Source organism: Pseudorasbora parva, chromosome 2 (assembly GCF_024679245.1).
Source record: "Pseudorasbora parva isolate DD20220531a chromosome 2, ASM2467924v1, whole genome shotgun sequence".
In the NCBI taxonomy this organism is placed as follows: Eukaryota; Metazoa; Chordata; class Actinopteri; order Cypriniformes; family Gobionidae; genus Pseudorasbora; species Pseudorasbora parva.
In genome coordinates, this window is record NC_090173.1 from 53,422,995 (window position 1) to 53,447,836 (window position 24,842).

At 38.8% G+C, this 24,842-nt stretch overlaps 1 protein-coding gene and 2 long non-coding RNA genes across 3 annotated transcripts in view; 2 read left to right on the forward strand and 1 right to left on the reverse strand.

Annotated features, from left to right (window-relative positions):
* Positions 1-2,087: 2,087 nt before the first annotated feature.
* Positions 2,088-5,143, reverse strand: LOC137046974 (uncharacterized). The gene is made up of 3 exons (XR_010899131.1): positions 4,847-5,143; positions 3,081-3,180; positions 2,088-2,135 (listed from the first exon to the last, which is right to left on the reverse strand). It is a non-coding gene; the product is annotated as an uncharacterized lncRNA (long non-coding RNA).
* A 5,300-nt stretch (positions 5,144-10,443) lies between these two features.
* LOC137046990 (uncharacterized) lies at positions 10,444-12,587 on the forward strand. Its single transcript, XR_010899139.1, has 2 exons — positions 10,444-11,243; positions 12,402-12,587. It is a non-coding gene; the product is annotated as an uncharacterized lncRNA (long non-coding RNA).
* Positions 12,588-19,811: 7,224 nt separating this feature from the next.
* Positions 19,812-24,842, forward strand: part of LOC137046683 (NACHT, LRR and PYD domains-containing protein 3-like) — a 233,284-nt gene continuing 228,253 nt past the window's right edge. Inside the window, exon 1 of the mRNA XM_067424014.1 lies at positions 19,812-19,978. Within this exon, the coding sequence (XP_067280115.1) occupies positions 19,851-19,978 (128 nt within the window). The 5' untranslated portion in view covers positions 19,812-19,850. The remainder of the gene's footprint in view (positions 19,979-24,842) is intronic.

Genomic DNA, 24,842 nt, shown 5'->3' on the forward strand with positions numbered 1-24,842 from the left:
AGATGGACACCCAACTTAAGATATTTACCAGCTGAATCTTAACCATGTCATGTCAACAAATGGAAGTCAGTCAGCTGTTTATTATCAGGTTAAATATGCCTTTTACCCCAAATACCATACTTTTACATATTCTGTTATTAAAAAAATGTTGCCTATGATTTACATAAATCATAAACAAGACCTTTGACTCAAAATATATTCAATAATTTTAGTGATTCTCATTTGCTCCTTAAATCTCCAATAAAAAATAAAAATAGAAAAGAGATCAAATTAGCCCAGAATCGACTTTTTGGAAGAATAATTAGAACAACATAAATTTAATTAACACGAAAGCCTAACAATTGTATTTACAGTATGATTGTAAAAGGTTTGTTATTCATTCTCTATATTAAGATGATACTCAACCCCTTTATAGTGCCCCTTTTTTTTGGTTTGGGCCACTGCCCCTCAAAATGTCTGTGCACGGCCCTGCACACACACACACACACACAGATACAGCGGTTCTCGAGTCAGATCGACCGGTTGCAACGGATCACCGGTACAGAATCGAGAACCGTTTCTATCGGACACGTTCGATCTTTCGGACATGTTAGATTCTGAGAACCGGTGAGCTGAGATACTGAACATGCGTGAGAGCGGCGTAACCGAACTGCTTCTCTCGGACTGGGACAGCTGATGCTAGTGCAGAAATCTAAGACACAAATTTGCTTTTTAGCTTCACAAGGAGATCTTTAAACAGTGCGGAATAGCCAAAATGGCAATTATGGTAGACAAGGGCTTCCTGATTAGTGAGTGTGTCAAGTGCAAAGTGTACTGTCCACCATTCCTGTCTAAGGTAAAGCAGATGCCAGCACATCAGGTGAAAGAAACACAAGCCATAGCGCGACTGCGAGTGCATGTGGAACGTGTCATCAGGAGAATCAAGCAAAACAAGCTGTCTGATAGTGTCATCACACTTTCCCACACTGGTAACATAACCGTGCGTTCACACCGCCGCCGGCGAGAGCGTCAAAATTCGCTCTTGCCGCCCTGCCAACAACGCTGTAGAAAGCTCCGTGGACGTGCTGCCGCTCTGACGTAGATCGAATGTTTTTTCTTTTTTTAAACTGTATTTAAAGAGGCCGCAAATCAAACAAGCATGTTGATGGATATACTGACTGTTGTGTTTGTGTATTTGTCAGGAGATGGCGCTATAGTTCACCTGTTGTTACCTATAAAAGGTGTAGAGTAAGAATGGAAGGGTTGTTGCACCTGCTGTCAATCATGTAACCATCTGGAACTGTTGCTTTGTTTGTCCTGCTTGTGGACTGAATAAACACTTGAGAATTGGGAACTTTCTTGTCCTCATGCTTACCTGAAGCTAAACATAACAAATTGGCGACGAGGATTTTGCTGTCCTACATGAAAGATGTCTGCAGTTGCTTCTTTTCCTACGCCATACTTACCATGTCTGGGTGAGCCGTCTATTCCCTTTGAAGTCTGGTTGAAGATGTTTGAGAACTATTTACTTGTCATAAATGCATCAGGAGATGAATGGCCAGTTGCAAGAAAGCGAGCTTTGTTTCTTCATTGCCTAGGAACAGAAGGTCAGAGATTATTCTATACTTTACCAAATCAAGGAGAGACAATGAAGGATGCTATTAAGACTTTAAAACTGCACTTTATTCCTCGACGTCATGTTGTTGCTGAGCGTCATGCATTCAGAAAACGAATTCAAGCCTCAGGGGAAACAATTTTGCAGTATGTTGCTTCTCTTCGGGACCTAGCAGCCACATGTGAGTTTGCATCTAATGATGATGAGATGTTGCGAGATCAATTAGTGGAGAATGTAAACAGTCATCGTATTAGAGAACGTCTGCTATTAGAGACTGATTTGACTCTTAACAAGGCTATCACGTTTGCTACGCAAATGGAGGCTGTTGGTGAACAAGCTAAACTTTTTTCCAATCTGAATTCAGAACCTGTTCAAGCAATACAAGTGACTGGTGTGCCTGCTGTTGATCGTTACACAAGACAATCACCTTTGAAACCTCTGGCTGTGCCTTCAAAGTCGTCTGCTACTCTCTTGGCTCGTGCATGTTACCGCTGTGGATCTACCAGGCATCTTGCAAATGATCCCAGATGCCCTGCAGTTTCTGTAAAGTGCAATAATTGTCAAAAGGTGAGACATTTTTCCAGAGTGTGTCGTTCACAGCGAACACGTTCTGTCCATGAGATTGAATTGCCAGAGCTTCAGATTCTTTACATGCATGATTCAGTATCTAATAAGATAAAGTGCATTACTACTATCATGACTGCATCAGCTTCTGTACCTGTGGAGTTGATTGTAGATTCTGGATCTTCAGTTTCTATTCTGCCCAAATCTTTGTATGAAAAACACTTCAAGCAAGATGCCTTGCTGCCTCCTGCTGTTAAATTGGTAACGTATTCACGAGATCCAATACCAGTGCTTGGCTGTCTACCTGTTACTGTTACTAGAGATGATATGAACTGTAATACGTCAATATTCATTGTTGAATGTGGCACAGCTCTTCTTGGAATGGATTTGATAAATGGATTGCATCTTAAGTTTGAAGGTTCTTCTATTCTTCCAGGACATGTTCAGTCTTCAGTTCCTGTAATGCGACTTTCTGCTTCTGTGCCTGTTGGCAAGCTAGGATGTGCAAAAGGCTTTGTGCATAAGGTGAAAATTTCTCCAGATGTAAAACCTGTTCGTCAGAAACTCAGAAGGTTACCATTGTCTGTTCGAAATGCTGTTAGTGATGAACTGCAACGTCTTCTTGACCTGGGTGTTATTGAACGAGTGGATGCTTCGCAGTGGATTTCTCCAATTGTAGTTGTTCAGAAGAAGACGGGTGGCATTCGTATGTGTGTAGATCTGAGAGAACCAAACAAAGCTGTTGTTGCAGATTGTTATCCGTTGCCCCATACTGAGGAGATGATGTCTACGCTGTGTGGAGCAACTGTCTTTTCTACAATTGACTTAGAGAATGCTTACTTCCAGCTTTTGTTACATGAAGAAAGTCGTGATCTGACTGCATTTTTTACCCATGAAGGGTTATTCAGATTCTGTCGAGTACCTTATGGCCTTGCCTCAGCTCCGTCTGCATTTCAGAAAATGCTAGCAACTGTACTGCAAGGGTTGCCAAATGTGGCTAATTATCTGGATGACGTTATTGTCTGGGGACACACAAAAAGTGAACATGATCACATGCTTAAAGTGGTTATTCAGCGTATACATGATGCAGGCTTACAGTTGAATGAGTCAAAGTGTCACTTTAACAAAAGCAGTTTGCGCTTTCTTGGTCATACTGTATCTGCACAGGGTATTTGCCCAGATGAGGATCATCTTAGTGCAATGCTTCATGCTCCTGTTCCTAATGATGCACATCAGCTCCGTTCCCTTCTTGGATTGTTGTCATGGTACAATAAGTTCATTCCAAATTTTGCCACAGTAGTAGAACCATTGCGTGCTTGCATTAGACAAGGTTCTGAGTTCAGTTGGTCAGATGAAGCTCAGAAGAGTTTCAGTACTGTAAAGGAGTTATTGCTTCAAAGCCCTGCTTTAGCATTGTTTGACCCTAACTTGCCCACTGTCGTTTCAACAGATGCATCAGATTATGGACTAGGTGCTGTATTCTCTCAAATCCATGAAAACAACACAGAGCGTATTGTTGCGTTTGCTTCAAGAACCTTGTCTACTTCTGAACGAAAATATTCAACGATTGAAAAGGAAGCTTTAGCATGTGTCTGGGCTGTTGAAAAATGGAGAACTTACCTCTGGGGTTGAAAATTTCTTCTACGTACAGATCATCAGGCCTTGACAGTGCTTCTCTCCTCTAAAGGTTCAGACCGCGCTGGAATGAGGATAGCGCGTTGGGCAGAGCGTCTCTTGTGTTTTAACTATGAGGTTAATTATTATCCAGGCTCTAAAAACCAGGTTGCTGATTATCTTTCTCGCCTACCCTTGCCGGCTTCTGATGAGGATCTTTCTGATACTGAGCCTGAGTTTGTTGCATTTCTGTCTTCTGAAATGTCTGCTGTGTCTCCAACTGAATTTGCTTCTGCCTCTGCCTCATGCTCCGAAATGACTGCGCTACGTGCTCAGATTGTTCGTGGATGGCCTTTTTCATCAGCGGCTGTGGATGTTGTTTTACGTCCATATTTTCAAGTACGTGATGAACTTGCTGTGCAAAAGGACTACGTGTTTAGAGGGTCACGTCTGGTTGTTCCCGTTTCATTACGACATGTCTTGGTGAGTCTGGCTCACGAAGGTCATCAAGGAATAGTGCGTACGAAGCAGCGCATTCGTGAACTTTATTGGTGGCCTGGTATTGACTGTTTGGTTAAGGAGCAGATTAAGAATTGTGAAGTTTGCTTGTCTTCTGATAAGACTACAACTCTCCGTGTTGCACCGTTACAACCTGTACCTTTTCCATCTGTGCCATGGGAAAAAGTGGCTGTTGACATTGTTGGCCCATTTGAAACCGCTACTTGGGATTGTCGGTACATTATGACATTAATTGACTATCATAGTAAGTGGCCAGAAGTAGCATTCACTTCTTCAATCACAAGTAAAAATGTGATCAACTTCTTGACATCAGTCTTCAGCAGATTTGGACATCCTCATTACATTGTATCTGACAATGGATGTCAATTTAAGTCAGTGGAGTTTGCAGCATTTCTGAAAGAGAGAGCTATTCAACATCTACATACGTCAGTGTATCATCCAGCTGCAAATGGAGCTATTGAAAGATTCCATAGAGTACTGAAGAGTTCTATTCAATCAGCGATTCTGTCTGGAAAGCCATGGAAATCAACAGTTACAGCATTTCTTCAAACTTACCGTGCTACTCCCCATTCTGTTACTGGACGGTCTCCTTCTGAGTTGCTCTGTGGCAGGAAAATGCGCACTCGCCTTAATGTCCTTCCTCCTCCTATCATTTGTAAGAATGCTGATGTGAGTCAGAAAGTGGCATTGTCCCAAAAGAAGATGAAAACATACACAGACCTCAAACGAAGAGCTTGTACTCCTGAGTTCAAACCAGAAGATTGGGTGCGTATAAAAATTCCAGTTCATGTTCCTAAAGGACATCCTAGATTCTCAAAGCCTCTGAAAATTGTGCGTCAACTTGGTCCATGTACTTACCGGTTGACAGATGGGAAAACTTGGCATGCGTCTCATCTGTCTCCAGCTTGTGCACCTGTTCACCTGTTGTTACCTATAAAAGGTGTAGAGTAAGAATGGAAGGGTTGTTGCACCTGCTGTCAATCATGTAACCATCTGGCACTGTTGCTTTGTTTGTCCTGCTTGTGGACTGAATAAACACTTGAGAATTGGGAACTTTCTTGTCCTCATGCTTACCTGAAGCTAAACATAACACTGACCACAAGTAGGGTATAAATTAACTTCATGAAATCGTTTAAATGTGAAAGTAAGAATTAATTGCACACCCGCAACAACGAGCGTTCTAGCGCCTATAAAATAGTGTTGCGCGACTTCTTAACAAATTACACATCACTATGAATGATCTTGTCATAATTGATAGGGAAACCCGCACAGCAATGATCAACCTCTCCTACAAATTGCTTGGGAACTAATGTGATCGGAACCAAAGTTTACAGGCCTGCGTTCTCTGGATTTCTCTCAAGCGGAGCACTTCTATATTCTGACTGGTTGCCGCCTGTTGCCGCCGAACCGCGTCATAGCTCATTACCATAAAGTTGAGCTGATTTCAACTCTCCTCGACGCCCAAATCGTCCAAGACGCGGTGTCATGACAAATCCTGTCCCCCTGTGAAATCGTGTCCGCTGGTAGCGGTTTTAAATGCCTGATCAAAAGTTGTTATACATGATTCTGGACAATTAATTGTTTGAAAATAACTAAATAATAAACTAATAAACTATAAATTCATTGCCATAATAAGTACACACGCAAAACATTTATTTAAAATATTTAATTGATTGCTATAATGGGAGCAAATACATGTTCTGAATTATATACTTATATAAGCACTTATAGCTTCAGTTATATACTACTAATATATGAAACATATGCTTTGTAAGACATTAAAGACTATTTTAACACAATTTAAACAGCAAAAATCAAAACGCGATTGTGTAAGAATTGTAATCAGGCTCTGAACAGATTACCTATTAAAATTTCTTTCAGCCAATAGAATCGCTCTTGGGGTCCTTGCGGACACGATTTCACAGGGGGACAGGATTTTTCCAAGGGGGTAATCTAGCGCTCGGAAAGCGTTCCACCCCTAGGGGCTGCCATTGCTAACCAAGCCATCACCTGCTGTTAGCATCCCATTGACTCCCATTCATTTTTGAGTCACTTTGACAGTTAATAACTTTACATCTGAGGCGTTTAAAGACGCCATTTGTCCATTGTTTATTTCTAAAGAAACACGACAATGCATAAAAGGCTCCGTTACCTTGTATCTTACACTATCGCCCCGTAGAAGCTGTTTTTGTAAAAATAGGCTAACTATTGCATCATAACCAACGCGACTCTGTCGCACAGTTGAGAAATTACCGTATAGACCTGAGGAGACGCTCGCAGGCAATCTTCTACTGTCTATGAGACAGTCGGGGGGACGTGGAGACATAAAGTCTGATAAAGTCAAGGGGGAAGAATGGGGAGAAGCCCGTAGTGAGCCAAAAGCAACGGGAGAAAATATTTAAACAACGTGATTCAGCTTTCACTTTCCACATCTACTAGAAGACCTACAGCTGTCAGACAGGAGGCTCACGTCACATCTACGTCGTCAAGCTCAGTCTGAGCCTGCGCAGTTCGCTCAGCCATCAGGAAGTGAGTGCTCCTATACTGACATCACTTAACGCCGTAGAAGGCAATGGGATCCCTCCGTCCATTTCTTTTACTATCTATGGATTTTTCATGACACCGGCTCCCATTGAAAATGAATGACTTCCGGCCAGCTTGACGCTCTCGCCGCCGGCGGTGTGAACGCACAGTAAGTCAACTTTTTACAGTTGCATGCCTTTTGTCCAATTATCAAAACAAGGCATTAGTTAAGACATGGGTCAAATAAGGCAATCTTTCTATCGTCTTAGGTAGCTCTTTTCATTTTCTGTTGTTCCAAATTCTTATTGCTTTCTTTAATTGTTTTTTGGTTTTTTGACAATTTTCAGTAAAATTACAACTATAAATGTATATCTAAAAAAAAAAAATAGGCATAATCAAGCACAATTTATAATAACTTTGTACATTTATGTTTCCAGAAACATTGTGTAATTGTCCATATGAGGAAAGAACACATTAGATATGTTCATCAATATTTTTCTGTCAGTGCTGTGTTTTACTGATTTTTTCTTTTCACTGACTTCTTTCACATTCAATTTATAACTGTTTCATTGACAAGTATTTGTGCATATATGTATAAAAGTAAAAATAATCAACCTTCTCTCTAATAACTTTGTGCATGGGGGTGTCACTGTGTATACGCTGGACAAAATAATCCTGCGTTGGGAGGAAACAGTATAACACGTTATGTATTTTGAAAGATTTAAAGAGGATAGAGAAAAGTAATTAGAGGTTCAAAGGAAAGAATAGATTGATATAATGTTGAGATATACCCATTAAACCCAGAACAGAGAATCACAGAGACGCTTTATTTAAATATCTGGAGAATACAGGTTTAATTCATAGGATTTGAGCTGTTTGTTTAAGCCAGAGGATCTGAACACAAATGTTTATAGCGGGGAAGGATGGAGATGGGTAGAGTCTCTGGATTGAGTTCACAGTAGGGGGCGGTAATGAGAAAATGGTGCGAACCGCCAATACAAAGGAGGAGGAGGAGGAGGAGCAACAGAACTTAAAATTGATCAGTTAAACGTCAGTCCGACTGTACCACTACCAGTAATAAAACCTTGGTTACTAGGAGAAACTACTGTAGATTTGACCTTTTTAGAAAAGAAAAATAAGGATATGTAATGTAATTCATATAATGTGCAGACATATATTAATGAGTATTACAACTATGTTCAGATATACACGGATGCATCAAGGAGTTCAGATAAAAAAAATAGGAGAAACATTTATTGTGCCAGAATTTCACTTATCTGTAGGGAAAAGGATCAGTGATGAATTATCTGTTTATACAGGGGAAATGATTGCAATATTATTAGCAACACAGTGGATAGAGGAGATAAGACCTATGAAATCAATCATTTGTTCAGATTCAAGTTCATCATTGGCTAGCTTGCATTATAGTCACTCAGAAAGTAGACCAGACATTTTAATAGAAATACAACAAACATTATACAGAATTCAAATGATGGGTCTCACAGTGGTTTTTTTATGGGTTCCGGCTCATATTGGTGTTCAAGGAAATGAATTGGCAGACAAGGAAGCAAAGGAAGCCATTTAAAACAAAGACATTAGTTCATCAGTTAATCTGAGTAAGAATGAAATCAGAGTATTATTAAAGCTACACTGTGTAACTTTTTTAGTTTATTCTTAGCTAAAATCACTTAGTTCTTTCAAAAATATATGTGCTCATTAATGTATATTTACTTTGTTAGGGGTTAACAGCTTATGACCCAGGACCAGTAGGACCCAGGACCCAATCCCCCCTTCAACTTCTTTCAAGTAATAAAGTATTCTCGTAATTTTATAATGTACCATTGAAAATACATACGTGTTAGGGGTTTGGATGGCGGTCGCCATGTTGCTCCTCCATATTGAAAGTACATTTGCCAAAGAGGGACATACCCATAAATTCAAGCTTCGCCTTTCACGTTTTTACACTCGATGGCACCGTGTCGAATGTGAAGAGGAGGATTGCTTGAGGCTGCTATATGACGATGGAGGATCACTCTTAAGCCCCTTTCACACTGCACGTCGGACCCGCAATATTCCCGGGGCATTGCCGGGTCGCCTTCTGTGTAAAAGCAACCACGTCCCGGAATTGATTACCGAATTCGACCCGGGTCGGGGACCTAGTAACATTGCGGGATATGTATCAGAGTCGCCAAGGAAGCGTAAAAGAGAATTAAGACGGCAACGCAACGGGCAAATCAACAAGACAAAAGTAAATATTGGAGTGGCCTTTCCAAGATGGAAAGAGCTCATGAGGAGCAACGATTTTAAAAAGAACGCCGACGTTGCCTGCTTTCTTCTCGACAGGTAATATTAATTCAGCCTATTTGTGTATATTGGAAGTTTTATTGTTGCTTGGCTAATTATATCATGGTGTGCTGTGCATAACACTAGAACGACGTCTAGGATAGTTTTCCTCGCGTCAATAATGAAAAAGTATTGTTTACCTTATAACATAAATCCGTGTTCTATGACGGATAACATGAGATTAATATGTTAATTGCATTATAATTTGTGTGCCTTACGCTAGTGATGTCGTACAATATACAGAATAACGATAGCACTGATAAAAGTTACTTTACTAAGATTAGCTTGCATTCGTCTGGGAACCTTATAGCTGATGTTAGCAATGAAATGGTAAAAAATAACGAAAACGTAAAACTATTATTCATTTTACATAGATTAATTTGATCATAGATCATTTGGCAAATTAAATAACTGCAAATTATAATAGTTTTCAAAAATTACCTCATCACTTGAGTTCAAGCAACACTCACCGAAGAGGTCGAACTGGAAGCATGACTAAATCGGCCACCGTAGGAGTTGAAACGAAATCGAAATTGAGAGGAACAGAAACTATTATTCACTGGATGGTCATATACCTTTCACCACTAGATGGGGGAAAATATCACACAGTGTAGCTTTAAGAAAAGTTTGAAGGAAAGATGGCAAAAACAATGGGATCAGGAGAAGAAAGTTCGATGGTTTTACAGGATTCAAAGGAAAGTAGGAGAGATGAGAAGTGCAGGGAAAATAGAAGAGAAGAGATGATAATATCAAGGATGAGATTTGGACACACAAGTCTAAACAACACACTTTATAAAATGAATAAACATGATACAGGAAAGTATGAATTTTGTGGGCAAGAAGAAACCGTGGAACATGTTATGTTATTCTGTCAGAAATATGAGACTGAAAGAAGGGTTTTAATACAAAATCTAGAAAGAATAAAATGCGATTTATATTGTGAGATATTTTACAAAATAACTCAGGAAATGAATGCTATAATTTTCTTTTTCAATGTCTAAAAGTGGCTAATTTATGGACTAGAATATAAAGGAGAGCATGTGTCATTTTGTTCCACATTCCATACCAGTCGGTGGCGGTAATACACCATTTCGTTGAAGAAGAAGAAGAAGAAGAAGAAGAAGAAGAAGAACAACCCTGGCCTGCAGTGAAACCGAAAGCAAAGCAGTCATGGACCGTAGAATGCCATTTCGGAAGATACAAAATCATCAATCGTGATGTGACAGTAAGTTTATTAATCTTTTCAAAGCTGTGATATCGGTAGAGTATTAGCCAACGTCTACCCAGCAAACAGGGGACGTCCCCCGGACGTTGCGAACGTCCGTTTAGGTCCGCAGTAGGTCCGAGTTGTAACGTTCGCTGACGGACGTTCGGCGGACGTCCGCATTTGGTCCGCTTTGTAACGTTCGCTCGCGGACTTTCGGGGACGTCCGCATTTGGTCCGCGGTGGAACGTTCGCTCGCGGACTTTCGGGGGACGTCCGCATTTGGTCCGCGGTGGAACGTTCGCTGGCGGACGTTCCGAGGACATTTTGTTCAGGCCAGTTCGCGAACGTCCCTATTTCGTCCCTCAATGGCATGCCATTTCCATAACAACACTTGCAAAATCCAGCAGCCCAAAATCTGCCTTTTATCAACAACAACCTGACACTTTGTAACTCAGACAAACGGAAAATTGTACTAAAATAACCCATATTGTATTTTAAAAGGGGATTTAGTTATTCCTTAAAATGTGATAATGGAAAGTGTTTGCAAAAAATGTTTGTTTTGTAGATTGACAATATATTGCAAATAAACAAGGCCTAGTAAAATATGATCTAAATACCTATTGCAAATAACTTTCGTGCTTATCGATATCACTAATGAAAGACGTCTTCAAATCACGAGTTTGTTTTATAATTTGAAAATACGATACCCTTCAATAATATTAATAGGACATAGGCTACAATTTATTATGTATTTCACATGCATGAGAAAAATTAAGGTTGAATCTCCGGATCTGAATCGACTTCAACTGATGAATGCATTCAATGAAAACGTGAAGAATGAAAAAGCACATTCCTGGAAAGAAGGTGGAAATAACACAGGTAAGAAAAATAACATTTTCCTACCCATTTACTTGTCAAATTGTTGGTCAGATGAAGGCGATTGGTTTTATCCAAAGAAAGGCTATTTTAAGAAAAATATTTTAATAACTGCATTTAAGGCTTTTAATTCAGCTCATATAACAACACACACACACACACACAAACACGTCATGGTGCGCTATCTTTCTGGGGACTCACCATAGATGTAATGGTTTTTATGCTGTACAAACCATATATTCTGTCCCCCTACACTGCCCCTGCCCCTGAACCTACCCATCACAGAAAACTTCCTGCATTACATTTTCATAATAACTCATTATGTATGATTTATAAGCTTTTGTACCCATGGGGACCTCAATTTAAGTCCCCACAGTGACACCAGTCCCCATGAGTCTGTGTGCATTCAGGTTGAAGTCCCCAGCAGGCTAGAAAAACATGTACACACACACACACACACACACACACACACACACACACACACACACACACACACACACACACACACACACACACACACACACACACACACACACACACACACACACAAAGAAAAAAGTGAAATATAGCCTGCACTGGGAGATACAAGCAAGAGTCGATCAAATGCGCTTAACCGTGTGACGTCATTGTTTGAGGTACGCGCAGCACGTATCCATGGCAACGTTTAGCTGCGTAGAGAGAGAGAGACCGTTAACGGTCCTGCCGGATTTCCTCAGCTTAGAAGCAGCTTTAGTTTTCTCTTTCGTCGTCGAAAAAGGTATTTATAATTTTAGATTAGTAGACATTTTAGCTATCATAACAATTGTTAATCTTGTTAAGTTTAAAATATGACAATTTCACATTTTAAAAGGTTTCCTTCGTGTAGTAAGTTAACGTTACAGCTGCAAACCGTTAACGTTAAGTTATGCTAACACTTTTTAAAACTGAAATGAGACAACTTTATCTGATATTGACAAATATAGGGCTTAAATATCGAACTTTCCAAAGTAAATACACACTGAGGCAAAAGAAAAAAGCCTAAATTTAGACGGCCTGATGTTATCCTGGACCATCTAACGTTAACGAAATCAAGTTTTTTTTTCAATGGACAAACGATGACACTTCTAGTATTACTCATATAAGATAATAACACTACTGAATGTGTTCATTTTGTTGTTTTAGGTTAGAAGCCAACGAGAAGAATTGCCATCGGACTGGAGTTACACAGCTGACGACCAGAGACGCGCGTGTGCGCGCACACACAGCTGCCTGCGCGTACACCATGGTTTACACACACGAACACCCATGGAAAGAGCACATCACCTTTACAGTTGTTCAAATAAAATAAATATATTTTGTTCGTTACAATTCCTACGTGTCTGTTTACTTTGGTTTCCCGAAATGCAAAATAAAATCGAATAAAACGCTGGTAAATAGAAAGTCCCATAAACGTCCTGAATGGCCGCTTGACGTCCTGTGAACGTCCCCGTGAATGTCCGGAGGACGTCTTTGAGGACGTCCGCGGGACGTCAAGAGGACCCTACACATGGACGTCCGGGGGACGTTCGCGGAGGCCATTTAGGGGACGTTCTGGGGACCTTTTTTTGTTAGCTGGGTAAACAGACCGTACGACGAACTCAAACACAAAGGCTAATAAAGTTTATAATACTCTCATGAAACTCATAAAATGGCCGAACATGGTTAAATGTACACTTTTTCCTCCTTTAATTTGGAGAATTTTAGTATAAATCTTAACGTTGAAAATATATTGGACTTTGGTTGACTTTAAATCATTAATAATCTATTGTGTAACGCGTGTGTGACGTAGTAAGTCTGGGGAAGGGAGTGCTTTTTCACCATAGGTTTTCACTGACAGGATAATCACATAAACATAAAAACAACATGTTTGCTTATTTGGGAGTGTGAAAAACACCTGCAAGAGTTCAGTAGTGTCATTAGTGAAGACGAATCCAGTGTTTGATAGTGAATTAGTGATGGACACGCCGAGGCGTCGAGTCCCGAAGCTTTGAAACAACACCCGACACCTGACACCGTCTCCATGACTACATCTAGTGGACACTTGCGTGTTAATCTGAAATAACCGTCGCGGTTTCTCAATATGCATACTTGTATGTCTTTTATTTTATTTTATTTTTTATTAATGCCATAATCAGAACAATACAATAAGACATATTCATTCAAATCCAAAATACAGAGTAATAAAGTCAAATAAAAATAAAAACAGTGCCAGAGGACAAGAACAAAACTATAATAAACAAAAGGACAAGGGTGCTATTTTATACAATGTCATACCTGCTTGCCTAGTTATGAGTTCTGATTGTCTTTTTACTTGTGCACTTACACAAAATCGAACATTAAATCTTGAAATCATTTTTAAAACAACAAAAGTTAGGTTTAGAGTCCGACCATTTCATTTTATGAATGAGAAATTTTCCCATCAATATCAATAATTGTATGAAGTATGCCTTATCTTTCTCAATCCCATAATCATTTAAGTATATTAATATGTGAAATCCACTCAGCTGCAAATTAACATTCTTTTTTTTTTCAATTAAACCTCTTATTGGTTTTGTTAATAATTGGATTTGAGTTTAAATTATTACGCAGATATTCATCTTTACATATAACGACTCCCAGATATGTTACTTGATTTGCAATTGTAATATTACAGAAGTTAGTTAAACCACATTCGTTGAGAGGAAACAGAACTGATTTATTTATATTCATTCTTAGCCCTGATACATTGGAGAATCCTTTTATACATTTCACTGCTTTAATAATTTCATTCCTATCTTTCAACAATAAGGCAGTGTCATCTGCAAACTGACACAACTTAAATGTTTTCCCTAATGCTGTAATTCCTTGAAAATGTCCAGTTTTAATGTGAAGGGCCATTATTTGTGTTGCTAATAAAAACAAAAAGGGGAGATCGGACATCCCTGTCTAATCCCTCTACCTATTTCAAATCTGCCAGAAGTTCCCCTTTGCTAATTTTACTGAACTGGTACATCCTTTGTATAAGGTTTTAATAGCGTTTTGAAAATTAATACCAAACCCAAAACATTTAATTGCTTTAAATAAAAAGGTGTGTTCTATGGTATCAAATGCCTTGTGATATGCCCTTATCATCCCAGAAGATGATGTCCTGCTGGCACAGGCCTTACCAGAGTCTCTATTGTGCATTATTCCCCATCCCGGTCCAGCTCCAGCTTCTCCCGCTCACGCTCAGCGCAATGAAAGTGTACTGTACACTCTCAGAAAAAAGGTACAGTGTGGCGGTACCCTAAGGTACAAAAGGGAAAAGATACATCTTTGTACCTTACTCACCACTAAATGGTACATATAAGTACCTTAAAAGGTACATATCAGTACTTTAGGAGTGCGTATTAGTATCTTAAATTACCTTTTCGGTTTTGTACCTTAGGGTACCGCCTAATGACAGCATTGTACCTTTTTTTTTGACAGTGTATGTATGAACATATATGAATTTGTTAAATGTACAAATTATAACTTAATTGCATTACAAAAATAAAGAATTTACAGAACAACAACTTAAATGTAAAATAAATAAAATGTGTATCTAAGAGCATTGTTTATGTAATACATTTCATATCATATAGTGTGACACAATAATCATATGGTGTTACAAAAAAAAACCTGTCACACCATATGAGGTTTCATGTTCTTAGCATGACATTAAGCAATGTGCTTTATGCTAACATCCTAAATCCATGCTAACTACAATATGACAATATAGTTTTAAAGGCAATATTGACTGAAAAGTAATTTAATTTAGGCATTTTTGTATAAAATGCGTCACACCAAAATGCACACCACAGCTCAAAAGGGAATATATTTCTACTGTATATTTTCAATATACTGTTAAATCATTTAATATATTGATCATTCTATATATATATATATATATATATATATATATATATATATATATATATATATATATATATGTCTTGTTCATAATAATAGCAGTACAATGTGACTAACCAGAATAATCAAGGTTTTTAGTATATTTTTTATTGCTGCGTGGCAAACAAGTTACCAGTAGGTTCAGTAGATTGTCAGAAAACAAATGAGACCCAGCATTCATGATATGCACGCTCTTAAGGCTGTGCAATTGGGCAATTAGTTGAATTAGTTGAAAGGGGTGTGTTCAAAAAAATAGCAGTGTGGCATTCAATCACTGAGGTCATCAATTTTGTGAAGAAACAGGTGTGAATCAGGTGGCCCCTATTTAAGGATGAAGCCAACACTTGTTGAACATGCATTTGAAAGCTGAGGAAAATGGGTCGTTCAAGACATTGTTCAGAAGAACAGCGTACTTTGATTAAAAAGTTGATTAGAGAGGGGAAAACCTATAAAGAGGTGCAAAAAATGATAGGCTGTTCAGCTAAAATGATCTCCAATGCCTTAAAATGGAGAGCAAAACCAGAGAGACATGGAAGAAAACGGAAGACAACCATCAAAATGGATAGAAGAATAACCAGAATGGCAAAGGCTCAGCCAATGATCACCTCCAGGATGATCAAAGACAGTCTGGAGTTACCTGTAAGTACTGTGACAGTTAGAAGACGTCTGTGTGAAGCTAATCTATTTTCAAGAATCCCCCGCAAAGTCCCTCTGTTAAAAAAAAGGCATGTGCAGAAGAGGTTACAATTTGCCAAAGAACACATCAACTGGCCTAAAGAGAAATGGAGGAACATTTTGTGGACTGATAGTAAAATTGTTCTTTTTGGGTCCAAGAGCCACAGGCAGTTTGTGAGACGACCCCCAAACTCTGAATTCAAGCCACAGTACACAGTGAAGACAGTGAAGCATGGAGGTGCAAGCATCATGATATGGGCATGTTTCTCCTACTATGGTGTTGGGCCTATTTATCGCATACCAGGGATCATGGATCAGTTTGCATATGTTAAAATACTTGAAGAGGTCATTTTGCCCTATGCTGAAGAGGACATGCCCTTGAAACGGTTGTTTCAACAAGACAATGACCCAAAACACACTAGTAAACGGGCAAAGTCTTGGTTCCAAACCAACAAAATTAATGTTATGGAGTGGCCAGCCCAATTTCCAGACCTTAATCCAATTGAGAACTTGTGGGGTGATATCAAAAATGCTGTTTCTGAAGCAAAACCAAGAAATGTGAATGAATTGTGGAATGTTGTTAAAGAATCATGGAGTGGAATAACAGCTGAGAGGTGCCACAAGTTGGTTGACTCCATGCCACACAGATGTCAAGCAGTTTTAAAAAACTGTGGTCATACAACTAAATATTAGTTTAGTGATTCACAGGATTGCTAAATCCCAGAAAAAAAAAAAATGTTTGTACAAAATAGTTTTGAGTTTGTACAGTCAAAGGTAGACACTGCTATTTTTTTGAACACACCCCTTTCAACTAATTGCCCAATTGCACAGCCTTAAGAGCGTGCATATCATGAATGCTGGGTCTCATTTGTTTTCTGAGAATCTACTGAACCTACTGGTAACTTGTTTGCCACGTAGCAATAAAAAATATACTAAAAACCTTGATTATTCTGGTTAGTCACATTGTACTGCTATTATTTTGAACAATACTGTATATATATATATATATATATATATATATATATATATATATATATATATATATATATATATATATACACAGTATTGTTCAAAATATATATATATATATAATATAGCCTAAACTAAATAAAAGCTGTATATATTTTTGGTGCATTGTATTATTGTATTTAAACATTCAGTTATTTTTTTTTATTTCAAAAATTAAAGCTCTTATGATATGGCAACACTTTTTTGCAACATATTTCAATATTGTGTGTAGACATGTGCCGATTTTCGATAATGCGATTTATCACGATAATAAATATGCACGATATTGTTATCGTAGGCACTTTAAAATATCGTAAATAATAATTTATTAACAATTTATATATTTTTTTATAATGCATTCAAGAATACTTTGCCAATCAACCGTATAAATGCTCAACACCGCTGTATTCTGCGGCAAAGGGACACGCGCTCAGATATAAACAAGCCCAACGTGCGTTTGCACATGACTGAACCGGTGAAGGAGACGCGCTGCTGAAGTGCCGCTCAGTGACAGCAGAGGGCGCTGATGAACTGCAGAATGCACCGGTTACCCCGGGTTATTACCAACTTATTTCAATATCGTGATAATATCGTATATCGTGATAAAACTTCATCAATTAATCGCAACATGAAAAATTGATATCGGCACATGCCTAAGGACGTATATGATATATATATATATATATATATATATAAAAATTATATTGTGCAATTTGTAGGTATGTGTTTTTTGAAGATGGTTTGCAGAATTTTCAGTTGTTTTTAACTAAATGTTTTCATATGGGGGTATCCCAAAGCTGGCAACTGTGGTGGAGAATCGGGCTATTCCTTTTGGGAGGGTTTTTAAGAATTTTTCCCCCTATGATCTGGCAACCCTTCGAGTGAAACCGAAAGCACAGAAGACGCCATTTCGGAAAACACAAAATTAACAATTGCTACAAAAAAATCATCAATCGCTCCACATGTGACAGTAAGTTCATTAATCTTTTCATAGCTGTAATATCTGTAGAGTATTTGCGTCTAAATAGACCGAATGACGAACTCAAACACAAACACTTGATAACGTTTAAAGTTACTTTCGTGATAGGCCTACTTTACATCAGCTTTAACACTCATAAAATGTCCGGAAATGGTTAAATGTACAGTCTTTCCTCCTTTAATAAGGATAATTTTAGTTTAAATGTTAATGTTTGTTGAAATATTTGGTTTACTTTAAATCAAATGTAATAATCTATAGTGTGTGTAAAGACTTGGGGACGAAAGTGTCATCACAGGATAATCATATAAACATCATAGCCTGTTTGCTTAATGTGAAAATCTTCAGAGTTCAGCGGTGTAGAGCAAGCGTAACATGCGGCACATGCCGCTGGACATATGATTTAATAGCCTATTTTTATTTTATAAACTTAATTTCAACAAAATAACATTTACCTAGCTACCACAGTAGACTACTACTAGGCCTATATATATATACTACACATATTGATGTAATAGGCTATATGACAGTTAGCCAAAAAAAAAAAGTGATTTAATATTTTCTCCTGGCCAGAAACATACCTGTATTAATCAGAAAGTGGTGTCATCACACTTATTTTGACTTTGATAGCAGCCACAGCTGGAGAAAGTATTGGCTGTTCGAGATGCCGCAGTTTTAGCTTTGATCAGATCAGATCTAATATAAAAATTGTGCAGCACACCATAAACTCATTCTGTATAAGCGAGTAACAGTTTATAGTCATATTTAATAACATTTCAAATGAATATTTAATAAACATGCTTTTTAGAAGAGAAAGAAATTCTAGGTCCTACATTATTTTTCTATACACTGACTCACTGGAGTCTCTAACCTGCAATATGCTCTTTAAATGTGTCGAAATGCAGTTGTTTATTGTTTATGTTTTCTGTGTCCACATACAGGCCTGAAATCAAGTCTCACATAAAGCAGGAAGAGGAGGAGCAAACTTCTTGTAAAATAAATGTGTGTGTGAGGAGAGAGAGAAGGAGAACCGTACCTGTAAAATGAGTGTGTGTGAGGAGAGAGAGGAGGAGGCATCTCTTCACACTCAGAGAGCAGCTTCTCCAGTGTCCAGCTGTGTGTCCATGAAGAGTAACAACTTCATGCATGAGCCTCCTGTGTTCAGTGATAGACCATCTTCAGGATTCAGCTGTGTGTCCATGAAGAGTAACAACTCCATGCATGAGCCTCCATATCTCAGGGATGGACCATCTTCAGGATTCAGCTGTGTGTCCATGAAGAGTAACATCTCCATGCATGAGCCTCCTGTGTTCAGTGATAGACCATCTTCAGGATTCAGCTGTGTGTCCATGAAGAGTAACAACTCCATGCGTGAGCCTCCATATCTCAGGGATGGACCATCTTCAGGATTCAGCTGTGTGTCCATGAAGAGTAACAACTCCATGTTTCAGCCTCCTGTGTTCAGTGATAGACCATCTTCAGGATTCAGCTGTGTGTCCATGAAGAGTAACAACTCCATGCATGAGCCTCCATATCTCAGGGATGGACCATCTTCAGGATTCAGCTGTGTGTCCATGAAGAGTAACATCTCCATGCATGAGCCTCCATATCTCAGGGATGGACCATCTTCAGGATTCAGCTGTGTGTCCATGAAGAGTAACAACTCCATGATTGAGCCTCCATATCTCAGGGATGGACCATCTTCAGGATTCAGCTGTGTGTCCATGAAGAGTAACATCTCCATGCATGAGCCTCCTGTCTTCAGTGATAGACCATCTTCAGGATTCAGCTGTGTGTCCATGAAGAGTAACAACTCCATGCGTGAGCCTCCATATCTCAGGGATGGACCATCTTCAGGATTCAGCTGTGTGTCCATGAAGAGTAACATCTCCATGCATGAGCCTCCTGTCTTCAGTGATAGACCATCTTCAGGATTCAGCTGTGTGTCCATGAAGAGTAACAACTCCATGCGTGAGCCTCCATATCTCAGGGATGGACCATCTTCAGGATTCAGCTGTGTGTCCATGAAGAGTAACATCTCCATGCATGAGCCTCCTGTGTTCAGTGATAGACCATCTTCAGGATTCAGCTGTGTGTCCATCCATGACCCCTTGGTGTTCAATAATGGAGCTGCTGTGACCTTTGACCCTGTGTGAGTATCATGATGTTCAAGGCTGGCCCAGACTCTTTTAGCGCCCTAGATGAGATATTATATTGTTTCATCCCTAGCTACAACACTGGCAATAACAAACACGTTTGCACAAACACAATTGTGTGCACATGTTTGCACAAATAGTTGTTAAATAAAGGGTAAGAAGGCTATATAAAATCCAAATATAATATATCTACAGATGATAGTCTTGTTATCCAGATAACTAGTTAGTCTCATTTGCCTCTTACTGGCACTCTTATTTTTGAACATAGACTGGAAAGTTACATTATCCAAACTTTAATGTTGCTGCACTTGATGTACTACACTACAGTTATTTTTATTTTCTATTAATATTAAACCTGTGCCTGGTCTCCCTTAAACTGCAAGTCAAAGCAATAAATCTAACCCAGTGTTCTTTTAAATTTGTCCCAAACAATCAATATGCTCTGGGTTTGTTTAGGTGCAGTTCCCAATATGGCCTCTAGGTGACATTCAAACTCCATTTGGTGATTTAAAAACATGAAGGCTTTTAATTCATGAATGCTTTGGACTACTGGGCTCTTTTGATAAAGACATATGATTTCATTGCTGAAATAAAAGCAAGCAACAATAAAAGTTAACAGTACAATAAAACTAAGGTATAGAAGCTTAAATTAAATTATTTTTTTGAAGAAAAAGGCCCCCAGTATTGATACGAATACGTTAGCTATAAAGTAATGTGCTTTACATATTACACAAGTTAATACTTCTTTAAAATAATCAGAAAAGTTTGTACTGTTTTCTGTTTATTTTGATAAATAATGGAAATGCATTTGTTTAATAAATATACTGTCATTAAAATGTTCATTTTAAAAACAGAAAATATATATAAAAACTATCTTTGAAGGAAATGTAATGTTTATATCTATTTAAAGGGTTAGTTCCCCCAAAAATGAATTTTCTTTTATTAATAACTCGGAACACAGTTAAAGATATTTTAGATTTAGTGAGAGGGCTTTCTGTCCTTTGAATGTAAGTGTAAGTTGAATGTAAGTGCCCACTTGCTGTCCACGTCCAGAAGGTAATGAAAACATCATCAAAGTAGTCCATATTTGACATCAGTTGGTTAAAAATACGACTTTATTCAGCATTGTCTTCCGCGTTTGTCTTCAAACCTCAAATAAAGAATCAAACGGTCATGAATCAGTGGATTGATTCGTGATTCATATCGCCAATGTCACGTGATTTCTTAGATACGCTGTCGGACTATATCTAAAATATCTTAAACTGTGTTCTGAGGATGAACGGAGGTCTTACGGGTGTGGAACGACATTGGGGTGAGTCATTAATGAAGGAAATTTCATATTTGGGTGAAATGACCCTTTAATATTGGCTTAACAGTACTAACAATAATTGTGATATTTTATCATATGATTAATACCATATTTTTAATATGATGGTTTCATTATAAATAAGGTGATCATCTCTAAGGTGGACACGCAACGCAATAAACTATATTAAACATCTGAATCTAATCTTGTCATGTCACCAAATGGAAAAGTCAGCGGCTGTTTATTATCATGTTAATTATTGTGTCTTTAGTACGGTGACCATATTTTGATTACCGAAAACCAGGACACTCGGCCTGCCAATGAGATACTCAAAGTATGCCCCATCTGTATGTAGGGCTGGGCGATAAAAAGATAACGATAATTATCACAATATAATTTTTCTCGATAAAACGATAACAACAGTTCGATAAATTCTCGATATAATGCTTATGCGTTATGCGTAATGCTGCGCATGCGTATTGCAGACCGGGCTTCTGGGTGCTGCACGTGCTGTGGTTTACAGTCAGTGGCTGACAGGCTTGGAGGATCGGAGTGAAAAGGAGCGAGAAAAATTTGCAATAGTGAAGAAAATGCCTTCACGACCAGCTCGGAGGACACAGATATCATTGACAAGTTAGTTCGCTCAACTTCAGTGGTTTGGAGATATTTTGGCGATCCCATCTGACATAAATCAGAGCGACGTACGTGGACTGCTTGCTTATGGTAAATGGTAAATGGACTGCATTTATATAGCGCTTTCAACAGACCCTATGGCCATCCAAAGCGCTTTACATATCGCCTCACATTCACCCATTCATACACCGACGGCGATGTCAGCCATGTAAGGCACCATCCAGCTCATCGGGAGCAGCTGGGGTTAGGTGTCTTGCTCATGGACACCTCGACACTTGGTCAGATGGAACCGGGGATCGAACCACCAACCTTCTGGTTTGTAGACAATCTACATGAACCACTGAGCCACTGCCGCCCGATCATAGGTTTACGTTCACCACACAGAATTGAATTATTAAATGATCGTGCTTCTTCGAAGTTCTTCCATATAACATTGAGCCCAACACAGCGGTAAATCTACATTAACTACATTCACGTACAGCAAAGGGTTGTCACCTTGTTAGTTGAAGTGGGTTACTTACGAGCTAACGTTACCAAACTATAATCACTAAAACATCAGACTTGTACATCGCTATCATAATTGTTGGTCTTTGGTGATGTATTAATGACTTCGCATCGTCTGTGTCAAAAGATAAATAATTTCATCCGATGTTTACAATGAATAAAATAGACTAGACAGCCCTTACTGGAGTTACACATCTACTGAACTTTGCTCTCTCCCGACCAGCCCATTGCCAGTGAGATACGTGCGCATGTGTGTGTGTGTGTTTGTGTGTGTAGGCCTGTCACGATAACAAATTTTGCTGGACGGTAAATTGGCCAAGAAATTATTGCGATAAACTATAATGTTGTTCTGAGACCATTTTCATCTAAAATAATGATAATGGCATAAAAATGCAGGTACACCTTTTCAAAGATTAATAAACTTTAATTTCTAAAGACTATTTAACACTAAAAATGGAAAACATGTTAAATAACCACAAAAAACTGCAACGGATGATTGTGTTTTAGGAGCATATTAGGGGCGGCACGGTTCACAAAACTCACGGTTCGGTTCGTATCAATGTTTTAGGGTCACAGTTTTCCGTTCTCTATAGTTTTTGTTTTTGTTTTTTTAAAATCCAGAAATGTACTTCAGCATATGATATATTAATTATCCACAATTTAGGATACAGTATTAAAAAAAAAAAGTTATATCATAGCCTAATCATGCACAAACTGAACTTGAGCATCTCTGAGGAAAGTGATGTTTTGATATAGCTGGAGAGAAGACATTGATGACATGCTTTTCATTGATTTAGCAAAAAAGGAGAATGTGTATTGCTATCTCTACAGGAACTTGTGTGCCTTTTTATCACACAAAGATTGAACTGAAGAATTAAATTGCGTTTATTAAACGTCAGTATAGCTTTAAGCCTCGTCTATACACCATGCGTCCGCTCGAGCACGGGGTGCGCGCGGCTAAAATGACGTCGACGCGGAGTACGCGAGACCCCATTTCGCTTGGCGTTGTGCACGTCAAATTTCGTAACTTTGCGTGTGGCTCCGCGACCGAAGAGCCATGAGTTCCAGACAAATCTGCTGGCCGAGAATGACGTCTCATCACGCCGCACCCGCGTCGAGTATAAACACCTCCCCAAACGGACGAGGCGCGCGCAGTCAACGAGAGAGACGAGGAAAACAAAAAAGCATGCAAATGGCAATTATCGCGGCCAGAAAAATTATCGAGCTCAGTTTTTTCTCGTGCGATTAATTGATTTATCGACTATCGCGACAGGCCTGTGTGTGTGTGTGTGTGTGTGTGTGTGTGTGTGTGTGTGTGTGTGTGTGTGTGTGTGTGTGTGTGTGTGTGTGTGTGATGCACGGTGGACCAATCCACTGTAAGGCAAGAAAGGGGGGACTCTTAACTTAAGACGCATTATATATATAACGATATTATTGATATATAGTCAGGGCCGGACTGGGACATAATTTCAGGCCGGGAAATCCTACTCCCATCCAGGCCATCCTATGTACCCAAATAAAATTTTGAAACACGGACAACCATATTTTTTCTCTAAATTACATTTATTTCACAGTACGACCATAACATAAAAACATCAACAACCAACCTAAAAGTAAGGCAGTCCTAATATCAAATGGGTCTGCACGTAACGTTTTAGAAGCATTTACTCTAGAAGTCCAAAGCTGTTACTACCTCTCTACTTCTCACTCATAAATGTATATAAACTGCAGAAGAGAGGTTCAACAAAAATGTTAGCTTAATAGGACAGCAGGTTGCGCATGACTTCGCTGCTCTCAGCAACTTTGTCAATAATGTTGTCAGTGTCAATTCCAACAAGTATCTTCCTCTCTGTTGACATTAACATGAAAGTTCATTTACACTATAGCTATCCAAAGTAGACATCTTTAGCCTTTTCCAGTGTGTTGCCAAATTTGTCAGCTTCTCCACTGTGGCTCGATCATCAAAGTTGATCAAATATTTGCTTAGTTCCACTAGAGCTGATTTTGGGAGCCCATTTTGTTGTATTTCAGCAAATTTTAAAAAAGTTTTAGGATCCATGCAGGCAAAATCTGAACACAGACTTGCACTTGCTGTGTATCGGCGGTAGATGCTCTCTTGGACAGTGTCCATGATGATGTTGTGGACTTTGACTCTGTATTCTATCAAAGAATCTGAAAGTGGCTCATCCTCTGCCATCTCATCTGGCATGGCTTTCTTTTTTCTTTGCCTTTTTTCTGGGAGGGCAGTTTGAACTTCAAAGTCACAATCATCCTGCTCCTGTAGATTGCTGTTTGCCCACTGTACAAATGTATCTGCTGCACTTTTAACACCTTCAAAATCCTGGCCAAACCTTTTCAAGTTTTCTTCAGCTCCCATTACCATGAGTTGAGCAGTTAACAAGTCCATGCCACTCGTC